The sequence below is a fragment of the Nuphar pumila genome, chromosome 6 (assembly GCF_984573655.1).
Source record: "Nuphar pumila chromosome 6, dmNupPumi1.hap1.1, whole genome shotgun sequence".
NCBI lineage: Eukaryota > Viridiplantae > Streptophyta > Magnoliopsida > Nymphaeales > Nymphaeaceae > Nuphar > Nuphar pumila.
The window spans coordinates 122,767,229-122,779,509 of NC_143254.1; the positions used below are offsets into that span (position 1 = coordinate 122,767,229).

The 12,281-nt window shown below is 36.4% G+C and overlaps 1 protein-coding gene across 4 annotated transcripts in view; it reads right to left on the minus strand.

The window, feature by feature from the left end:
* LOC149836000 (vacuolar protein sorting-associated protein, putative (DUF1162)) overlaps positions 1-12,281 on the minus strand; it is a 208,730-nt gene that overhangs the window by 151,509 nt on the left and 44,940 nt on the right. For all 4 annotated transcript variants that reach the window (XM_090008902.1, XM_090008901.1, XM_090008904.1 and 1 more), the window contains 2 exons: positions 6,492-6,641; positions 5,102-5,165 (listed from right to left, as the gene is read on the minus strand). In XM_090008902.1, coding sequence (XP_089865028.1) covers positions 5,102-5,165; positions 6,492-6,641 — 214 coding nt within the window. The remainder of the gene's footprint in view (positions 1-5,101; positions 5,166-6,491; positions 6,642-12,281) is intronic.

Below are 12,281 nucleotides of genomic sequence, written 5' to 3' on the forward strand. Positions count from 1 at the left end.
CTTGCCTATTTAACACCACACCCGGGCGCCGGTGTGACGCGTCGCTTTTGGGCGACGACCTAGCAACCCTTGCCCATTTATCACTGCCTCCGGGCCTAGAGAGGACAGCGCGTCGCTCAGTAGGGAACGCCCCAACGAAATTCTCATATTGGTTCATTTTCATAGGGTATGACAAAGTTTTTATGCTGGCTGTCACAGGCCTACCGCAACCCTCCTCCTTTATCCGGGCTTGGGACCGGCAGTGTATAACTAAACAGTTATACACAGGCGGAGTTTCGTTGTTATGATATCAAAAGTGATAAATTGTATGTTTCCAGAAATGTGAGTTTTTTGGAAAATCTTGGTGGATTCGAACGTTGTGACCCTCATAATGAAAATATGGATTATTCTTTTTTGTTTGATTTACTGAATAAAGACGATGATACTAGTGATAATGAGTCAGATCAAAGTAACCCAAATGAATTTGAAACCGAGGTAAACATCTCCTTGCCTCCTTCGTTACATCAACATATTGATGAAGAATTACCTAGAGACCCTATCACCTATACTCATAGAGATCAAAACAACTTTAGGAGTGCTCTTGAGAGATATAATGATGTCAATCCCAGTGCCTCTCAGAATGAAGTGATCCCTCGTAGAACCGAAAGAAGTAGAAGGCCTCCTTCTAGGTTCATTTCCTATGACTCTTTTTCACCAAGATATAGAGTCTGCCTTAGTGCCATCCACTCCTATATAGAACCTAGAAATTTTGAAGAAGCACGAAAGTGCCCTGAATGGATTAATGCAATGGACAATGAACATGAGGCTCTGAGAAGAGCCAAAACTTGGGAGTTTCAAAATCTTCCTAAAGGCAAGAAAACAATAGGGTGCAGATGGGTTTTCAAAGTAAAAACTAAAAGTGATGGATCCCTTTAAAGGTATAAAGCTCGCTTGGTTGCAAAAGGATATAGTCAAGAATATGGTATTGACTATGAAGAAACTTTTGCTCCTGTAGCTCGTATGGTCACTGTCCGATGCCTTAAAACTGTTGCCTCTATCAACAAATGGAACATCTATCAAATGGATGTTAAAAATGTCTTTTTAAATGGTGATTTAAGCGAAGAAGTTTATATGGATGCTCCTCCTGGAATGGAGACTCCTAAGGAAAAGGTGTTTCGTCTTCAAAAAGCACTCTATGGCCTAAAACAAGCCCCCAAGGCTTGGTATGATAGATTTAACTCTGTTATGATTGAGAATGATTTTTTCTCTTGTTTTACTGACACTGCTCTATTTGTTAGAAAATCCAATGCAGGGATTGTAATTTTATTTCTATATGTTGATGACATGCTCATCACTGGGAGTGACTCTAACGGGGTTAAGAGTATAAAATCTATCTTAAAAGATAAATTTGAAATGTCTAACTTGGGTTTTCTAACTTATTTTTTGGGAATTGAAGTAGAGCATACTCTCTTAGAGGATATTTCTTATCTCAAACTAAGCTTGCTTCTGAGATCATTGACAGGTCAAGTATTACAGATGAGAAGCTTTGTGAAACTCCTGCGGTAGTAGGAGCAAAGATGAAAATTGATGATGGGGTTCCCCTTTTGGATCCTACACCCTACACACAGCTTGTAGGATCATTAATGTATCTGAGTATTACCAGACCAGATATATCTCATGCAGTCCATACTGCAAGTCAGTTTCAGCATGCGCCTACATCCGTTCACATGAGTGTCATCTTACGAGTCGTAAGATACATAAAGGGTACTCTAAATAAGGGAGTTTTTCTGTCCTCTTCTTCTGACTTAAAATTGATTGCTTATACTGACTCAGATTGGGGAGGTGACCCAAATAACCGTCACTCAACCACTGGTTTTTGTGTATTCTTAGAAGACTCACTAATATCGTGGAGATGCAAGAAGCAACAAAAGGTGTCACTCTCCTCCACAGAAGCTGAATATCGTGCCATGGCAACTACTACCATGGAGATTGTTTGGATTCATCAATTGCTAGAAGACATGGGGATTACAATAGAAGGGCCCACTAAGCTTTGTTGTGACAACAAGAGTGCAATCTACATTACGAAAAATCACACCTTTCATGAGCGGACTAAACACATCGAAATGGACTGTCACTATGTTCGTGAAGCATATCTCAAAGGAGTCATTGATTTTCCTTATGTCACGTCCGAATATCAGTTGGCAGACTTCTTTACTAAAGCCTTGTGCGCTCCGCGGTTCAACTTCCTTCTTGGCAAACTATCGGTCATCTTGCCCTAAGTTTGAGGGGGGGTGTTAAAATATGTTGTAATTTCGTATATATATTTTATATATATAAGGTGATACATATACATATATTACATATGTATATGTATCTACCTATTATATATATATATATAATATATATATTGCTAAGGGTAGTTTAGGTATTTTACACGTATTCATTTTCGTGAATATGGTTTGTATTTTTACTTTTTTTCTTTTTCTTTTTTATTTCCTTTTTCTTTCATTTAGTGCACTGTACTTGCATTGGGAGGGGCCCAACCCACTAGTCGTTGGACCCCTCCAACGGTCACATTTGTGACCGTTGGAGGGGCTCCAACGACTATGTGGAGCCCCTCCCAAGGCCTCCTAAAAGCCCTATAAATATGGGCAGCTCCTCTTGTATTTCTTTAAGGGTTTTGGGATTATAGCCCAACCTTTTAGTTGTTTATGAATCTTATGAGTGCATTTGCACATTTGTGATTCTGTGGGTTGTGTTTGTTATGCACAAGTGTTCCAAGTGTTCTTGGTGTGTGTATGTTTACACATTTATTCTCAAGGTTATTGCGTTATCGACTAAAGTATCTTGTTGAAGATACTTTCACAACTTCAACTCTCTGTGATGATCAAATGCTTCTCCGCATGCTAATCTATCTCTGATACCATATACAGGCACAAAAAACCCATAGATGAAGCTATGGAGAAGAAGAAGATAAACTAGAAGTTTCATTACCAAGAAACGAAAAGGATTACCAACAATATAGGTACAAGAATGCCCTTACAAATATTCTTTCAAACTATCTATCTCAAAATACATTAAAATGAGCCTCTTACTTTGACTCCTACACCCTTATGATATTTGGTACAAGAATGCCCTTACAAATACAAGAGAATACAGTACATGATATGACCCAACACTAGTAATACACTGATATTACATTCCTTAACGGTACAAATACTTTCTCTCATTTGTAGATTATCACTCTATAATAGGTTTAACCAGGAAGACACTCCATATTTGTATACCTAAGCTTCTTGGAGGACACTCCATATTATACTAGACATGTTGAGGAGGAATTCGAGAACCAAAATGATTTATCTACATGTTATTTGCCAAGAGCCCCCATAGATAGTCCTACCCATGTCACATCTCAAGATGTCAGAGACAAACCAGAGGCTATTAAGACCTCTAGAGGAGAAAAAATTTATTCACGTCTCCCATGTCTACACGAGAGAAAGACTTCAATTCAAGCAGCTAGGAAGGCACGCAAGAAAAGCACACCAAATTTATCACAAGTAAATGAACTTGATCTACCCATTGCCATTCAGAAAGGAAAAAGATTGTGTTTCCTTCCTATCATATGTGCAATCCTGTGTGCTACAAATCGTTGTCCAAATCCTGAAAAGCATTTTTATTTATAATTTTTTACCAAGTTTGAGCTTGGATTGGACCAGCCCATGTATGTAAAGTGTCATGTGTGTAGCTTATAAGGGCATTTTTGTCCAACATCTTGCATCCCTCTTTAACACTAAATGAAAGGATAAAGGGATCGACACTTTAGACCTTCACATCCATTCTCTAGACCTTCTTTCATTCCCTCTTTCCTCCTAATCCATTTCTCTCTGATTTTTTCTCCTATTTGTTGCTGCAGCTTGGAATCAACTAGAAGAGGACTCTCAAAGGAGTTGTACAGTTATGTTGAAACACCATAGCAACCCATGAAACAATTATAAGCATAGTTTGTCATGTTTGTGTGGAATCCTATCAAAGGTTAACACAGTTACCCTCAACGACAATCACCTTTTTCTCCAATCTCAGAATTTGAGGATTTGGTACAATAGAAGGGCATCATAAACAACTCCTCTAGTATTACAAACAGTAGGATATTATCTACCTTTGATTTTTTATAAAAAAATTAAATGAAGTTCATCTCAAATAGTCTCTTGCTAATTCTCTTTTCATTTTCTTTTCTTTCCATTATTTCTTTGTATCTTTGTCTCCCTTCCCTTATGCTGTGCTCCTTGTTCTCCTTCGACTACACATCTGAACCTGATCATTTCAAACTCATATTATCACTTCTAAATTTCTGCCAAACCCAAACCTGCTGAACTTGGTGATTAATTAACCTATTGTTTCTAAATCTAACCAAGTAAAAGATCCTAGTTCATTTCAACTGCACCATGGAAGAGAATTTTCGCACATGGGACCTGCAGCACTAACTCGATACCATGTATCCTACTGCAAAAGTTCAAATAACTCAAAATTTTGATCTGAGATTGCAGAAAGATACTGATTGGCCATTATTGAGTCCTGGCATGCAGAAGAACTGGATTTTATTTGATCTAAACACTTTACAAACCCAAAACCCTAGCACAGCCTTGTCCCATATCACTAATAGAACTACTGATGTCAACCATTTCAGCTTTCATTACTTCCACCTCGTCTCCAATAGTTCAAATATTTCAAAATAGCTTGCTTCTCAATGAATCACACTAGCGATGGTCATTGTTATCATCAGGTCACAAACTTTTGTAGCAATAGATGATGTTTAGGAAGTTCTGCTTCTATGAAGGGCTCCTTTTAGTTTGAGTGAACTCAATGTTGAAGGTATTGATTTGAATGAAAATGAGGTCCATCCATCACAAGGTTACATCCACATTATCTACCATGGTGCATCAAGAAAAATGGAAGAAACTAACACCACATAAATGGTAAGGATATCGAGCATACACAGAATGGTCTCATTCATTTGGTGAAGCTAGAAAATTATAAATACAAATTGCTGGATGCTATAACTGTACCACAAAAATTCATGAAGCCATAAAATCCACTAGATTATATAAAGGAAGCTTAGTCATACCAGTTCATCCTTGAGCGAGACCAACTTCCTCTTGTACAAGTCAACATACTCTCGACGAAGATTACTGCCACAAAGAATGTTGTTAGGCAAATAAGATCATTGATAATAATATACTACAGGAAATATTGAATGGTTTTAATGGGTACTTACAATAAAACACATACATAGATCAAAAGTTTATAAAATGGAACATATACATGGACAATCCTGCATGCGTAGATGCATGAAGGCTACTCCACACACCATAATCTTCACTGTAGAACCTACCCCAAAAACTAATGCCATGTTGGCAATGGGCATAACCCTGAGGAAGTAACTGCAAATTGTCTATGCAGGGAAATTTCTCAACTAGGAAAGAATGGCCTACTTTCTTAGGCGAGGAAGGTTTTTTATAGGCTTGAACATGCCCATTAAGTCTTCCAGCATATTTCACTAGAAAGATGACAAAGTCGCCTATTAGACAATAATTTATATAGTTTCTCGACCAGGAGTCAGATTCTTGGACAACAAAAAATATGCCATATTTTATCCAGTTTCATATTCAACTAATCTGGTACAGAAACCATCAAACAGTAGTGAGTGAATTTAGAAATTAGAACAAACCAAACATTATCTACAAGAAGTGATTTTTTGCATAAATATCATCCATAGAGGACAAAAGACAATCAAAGTAGATTGTGAAATCTATGGAATACAAGCTCACAAGATCAGGTCACTAGGCAAAGACGACTCATCTCATCTCTGCAAAAGCATTATTTATAAGACTAGTTTATGCATGAAATTCATAGCCTTAGAAAAAGCTTTCTAGTTCTTTTACCTCATGCAAAACATTTCTACAAAACAAACTAAATCTTAGAAAACAAAATCTTATTTATAAGATGTACGAACTGAACAATTTTCAATTGAGAATTAAAACGAAAAACACTAGATATGCTTTACAAAAAAATCTGCAGGTTATTCATTTGACTTGCTTCAAACATAAAATCCAAAAGAACACATAAATATGACAAGTGTTGGCTGCAACTGGCACTAGTGTCGAAACAGGTAGTAAGCCATAATTATTGGGTGCACGAAGAACCACTTCAACCAGCAAGCTTTGAAATGGATTCATGCAGATGATATGTGGTATAAACACACATATATATAATTTGTTCTAATACTCAAGATAAGGGGGCATAACCCCTGTGGCATTCGAATGCAAGACCACTTGGCCATAATGGTGAGAATTTAACAATCCAGCTCTCGCATTAAACTCCGACACACACACACACACACACACACATAGAGAGAGAGAGAGAGAAGGAGAGAGGGATAGATAGATTAGCAAGACATTTTCAGGATATAAGAAAAAGACAACTGTAACCATGTATAAGTAAAAATGGACACCTACATTCTCTTTCCAAGGTTACTCCAAGAAGTCTTCCTTAACTTTTCACGAACATCTGATAGAATGGCATTTTGTGCATAGTGCCACCATGTTCTTTGCCAACCACTCACCTTTTCCGACAAAGGACTATGCCATGGCCTGTATCGACCATACCTGTAATCACCAGCACATATGTTCAACATTATAAAAAGGGTTGTACTACTAAATTGGATCACATGAAAGAGCAATTTTTCCACCAGATCAAGACCTTTGTTAGAAAGCTTGTTTGTGATTAAGACATAAAACATGTTTTATTTTGTTTTATTCGATGGTGTGGCAATGCCTAGATTGCTAGAACTTCATCATGCCCATGACTTATGTACAGTAACCACTATAATATCAAAGCAAAAGTGTGAAAATATCTTCAAGAAGATCAAGTCAAAAGACAACTTGATTAACCCACTATATTCACAACGAAAAATATGTGCACAAAGGCACAAAATAACACTCACAAATGGGCACAAATGCACAAAGGCATAAGAAAAATATATTATTGAGAGAGAGAGAGAGCTTTAAAAAAAGATTAAGTGTACAAGGGGATTTATCCCTTATTTATAAACAAGAGAGGGGGACTGGCCAGCCGTTGGGCCAGTTAGAGACGTTGGAGCTAACCCAACGGCTGGTCAATCCCATGGTCAACCCTAAAAAGAAAGAAAATAAAATAAAAAAGAAAATACAGAAAGAAAAAATTTTAAAAAAAAGGAAAAGTACAAACTGTAGCCTATATATATATACAAAGTATATAAAAAAGTATGTGTACACACTACACACACACACACACACACACACACACACACATATATATATATAGTTAAATATATATGTATTAACACCCCCTCGCAAACTTACGGTGCAATGACCGAAAGTTTGCCAAGAAGAAAGTTGAATCTAAAAGAACAGAGCACCTTAGTAAAAAAGTCAGCCTGTTGATATTATGATGTTACATAAGGTAAATCTATAACTTTCTTCCGATATTCTTGTCTAACATAGTGATAATCCATCTCGATGTGCTTCGTGCACTCATGAAAAGTGTGCTCTTTAGCAATATATATTGTATTCTTGTTATCACAACACAATTTTGTGGGTCCTTGAACATGAACCCCCATATCTTCCAACAGCTCGTGAATCAAAACAATCTTCATAGTTGTAGTTGTCATGGCTCTGTATTCGGCCTTAGTAGATGACAGAGACACATTTTGTTGCTTCTTGCATCTCCAAAAAATTAATGATTCACCTAAGAACACACAAAAGCCAGTGGTGGAGTGGTTATTTAAATCACCTCCCCAATCAGAGTCGGTATAAGCAATTAGATTCAACTCAGAAGATAAAGATAGAAATATTCCCTTATTTATGGATCCCTTTATATATCTGATAATTCAAAGAATTGCACTCATATGAACTGATGTAGGAGCATGCTATAATTGACTTGCAACATGTACAACATGTGAAATATCTGGTCTAGTGATGCTATGATACATCAAGGATCCAACAAGTTGTCTGTATAGAGTGGGATATTTTAGAAGAACACTATCATCAATCTTTAACTTTGTTCCTACTACTTCAGGAGTTTCACAAATTTTATGATCTGTAATTCCACGATTTGGGGGTTTCGGATGTGTAAGTTTATTGTTTTTTTCCTCAGGTGTACTGCGTGTTGAGCATGTTGTGTAGGTTTCTCTGTCGATTTTCTTTTGGGTTGTTCGTGGGTCGATTTTGAATGTGGGTGTCAGATTTTCTGTTGCAGGGTTACCGTAAACCCAAAATCCATGATTTGGGGGTTTCGGATTTCCCTTGTGAAGTAGGGTTTCGGTTACCTAGGGGGTTTTCTGTCAACCCTAATCCGAAAATCCGAAATCCATGATTTGGGGGTTTCGGATTCCCATCGTGAAGGGCGGGGGGGGGGGCGATTTTGATTCTTGCTCAAAAGGTGATTGGTTCAGGATGTCTAGTATAAAAGATGTTCCATTAGTTCAGACTGCTAAGGGTGTCCAAGTAGTGTGAATTCCTGTTCGTGGAACTCCTGTACTACTTTTATAGTTTAATTCCCGGGCTTGTGTTTAGTATAAACCCTTACGATGAGGGAAGAGTGTATCCTTGTTTTGTTCCCTGATAAATCTTTAAACAATATCATGTTCTTGTGATCCTCTGTTGTCAAATCCATGTTGTTGTTTCTTCATTTCATATTCCTTATCTGTCTGGGGTTAGGCCAATGAATCTTGTCCTAGTATGGTGCTTACAGGTTGCAAAACATAATGCTTGATTTATGCTAACTGCTTCAACCACGACTACAAGTCATGGTACTCGTCTGCTTGGTTATGTTGGATATGGCACATGCTATTTGCGTCTAGAATGCTCCTGTTATTTTGGTATGATATTTCCTGCATATGCCTGCAATCGGTATGTTGCTTGTCTTCTTTTTGTTAAATAGCTATTGTATTGTAAATAGCATAAAGATGATGGTTCAGTTGTATCAAAACAGGACATAAAGCCAATTATGTATCATCCTTTAAAATATATATATGTGGTTGAAAGTATTTGTATGGCTACATCATTAGGTGACATTATTAGGTGGATAGTGTTAGATGATTTTCGATTTTTTCTTTTAGGTTATGAAAATCTTGCTTTACTCAATCATTAAACTGTTATTGTTTATTCCCTGATGAAAATCATGATTTGTAGCTTTTTGAGAATATGTGTCTTGTTTGGAAATTAAAATGCCTTTTAAAATCGTCAAATGATGTATGAACGATAATATATGCACTTGATCAGAACTGTCTGGCAGCATGGTCTGTCTGGCTGAGACAGAAAGGCGAAATTTGTTTTGTTGAGAAACTGTCCAGCTGGTGTGTATTGGTAGGACACCCAGCAAAATTTTGACGTGTGAACACCCATCTCATACGTGTAACCTGCTGTTTTGTTATGCAGTTGTTACACCTATGAATACCAACAACCTAGTCGATTTGATCGATATTTGATCTATCTGAATGTGGATGCCAACAGTACGAGTGTATTATGCATAGAGATTAGTATCATTATTTCTCCTGCAGCTTAAGTGCATTCTGTTAAAACATCGTGGATCATGATATATGAATGCTCAAGAGATGCCATGTTCGGAGTATGGTTCCATGGTCACACTACCATATGTTCTGACAGGTTAATACTCAAATCACAGTTTTGTTGATAAACTTTGGGTTTTGGCACAGGCCAGTGTCTAAGCATATACAGGACATACATGAGTTAGTTCAATGTTAACAAATTTATGTTGATAACTCTATCTATTATTATATACATAAAGTTGAGTTTTTGAATATTTAATGGCACGTGTTAGCATGCTTTATAGTTTGTAACATGTGAGATATTTGATTTTTGTTAATATGTTATTGCAAAGTTTGTTTGGTACAGGTGCATACATGATATGAATGTGTGCTGCCCTGAAATTTCAATTTCTAGATCCGGGTTATGTTCGTGTGTGTGGATGTTAACACATGTTATGAATGAAAAGTTTCATGTGCCTACATTTATAGGACATGTTTAATTATCGTGCATTTATGATTTGGTTCCAAGTGCATGTGCATACATGGAATCGATGTGTATTGGCATGTACAATCTTGCATAAATGTTCTCATGTACTTATGAATCCTGAATGAATGTACATTTGGAATCATGTTGGTATCATTGCATAAATTGCATATTGTTATGATTTTTGCGTATGATGCATCGATGGTCTAAATGAATCATCACAAGCTTGGAGAGCGTTGCGCTTTGGTTTGCTTTTTCTTTAATTGTTTAAATGCATCACAAAAATCACATTTATTTTTATTGTACTATATTGCACTGTTCTATGTGATGCCACGGGTTATGGTCCCGTGAAGAGCTTGGCATGCTGTTTTGCAAGCTTATGTTTGGATGTTGATTTGCAAATTTATGAAATTGATATTATTGTATTATTGCACTGTTCTCTTATTGCCACGGGTGGTAGACCGTGAAGAGCTGCGCATGCTGATTTGCAATGGTTGCATTTGATGTGCAAGCCTATGTTATTAGTTTTGCATGCTGATTTGCAAATGTAAAAAAAATGAATTAATGATAAAGAAAAAAAGAAAGCAAATAACAGTGTAATATACGTTCTGAGATCTCGCATCTAGAGAATGGGGACCTTAGAGTTCCGGTCTTGGAGAGACTGTGAGAATACAAAAACTTATGGGCTTTATTTTGTCCCCTAAACCCGATATTGAGGTTCCTTCTCCTAGCCACGGTTTTAGGAAGAGTATGTCACTTTACCTGGAGGTGGTGTGTTTGACACAGCTGTTGTTTTGGTACCAAGAAAGTGGCACTTGTGGGCGTGGGGTGTCCCCGACATCAGATGTGGAGGTCTAATGTTCCGATGGATGGCACTGTTTCCTGATATCGGTCGAGGGCTAAGTTTGGAACCCATTAATAAAATACAAATTGTGTGTTAAGCTACCCTAAGAACCTAACTTGACCTCGAGATTCTACCCGTTTGGTGTATCCGCAAGCAACGGTAATTAAAAAGAGGAACTTAAATTGTTTACATTTAATAGGGCATGCATATAGAAAAGAAAAAACTTAAGAAAAGATAATAAAGTGTTCATGCATTGCACATAAATCATGCATATTTTTGTTATACATTAGGACATGTATCTTTTATCTATTCCTTTAATTGCTACATGTTGGGAAATTCATGTTAAATATACTGCTTACTTACATTATGATTCTTGTTATTGATGTATGTTTTGCATGCTTAATAACCGTTTCATGTTGCATGAATGCTTACCTGAATTATGTAATTCTCATAATCGCATTCCTCTGAATTATTGCATGAATTTGTATATGTGGTTATGAGACATTTAAATATTGCTATTGATGTTACATGTCAGTTAGCTTTTGATAAATTGTTGATTGTCGTAGCGTAAATCTTTACTTATTCTTGTATATGCTGAAAATCACAATCAGCACCTGCACCATATACATGACACATAATATACCTGCAAGAAAAATTACAGTAATTCCTACTTAGACAATTGTAGTCTAATTCCTATAAATTTATCATTTTTCAGGTAAAGAGTAGAACTTATGAGCCGTTGCGGGATGAGGCTTTGGATCGAGATTTTGGATTTACAGTTTCAGAGATAGTTTGAGAAACTCTGATGTTATTATTCATTGATAATGAAATGAAATAAATATTTTGGTCTTGCTCCCCACTGTAATGTTCCAGAATACTTAACTTTATAGTATTACTTGTTTCTGTTGTTTCAAAAAGAAAAAAAATCATTCCTCAAAATTTGGACTAAGATTTCGGAGCGTTACATCTATGAGGTTTACATTCTTTAAAGCCACTAACATTTTCTAAAAAAATTACGTTTCTAAAAGCATATAATTTATCATTCTTAATATCATATCATCTAAAACCTTTTTTGTGTTTCGGAATATCCAAGAAATGGACAAGACATAGCTTTTGGTGAGAGTTTATCATTTTTTTCCGTAAGAACAAAACATTTGCAACTAAAACTCTCAATCTATTGTAGTCGGGTTCTTTTTTATATAAAATTTCAAAATATGAGATCTTATATACATTTTTTGAAGGAAGACGATTTATAAGATAAACGGATGCAAGAGCCGCCTCGGCCCAAAATCTTTTAGGAATAGTTTGAGAAATAATAAAAATTCTAGTGGTTTCAATTATATGTCTATATTTTTTTTTTGCTAGACCATTTTGTTGAGGTGTTTTGGGAC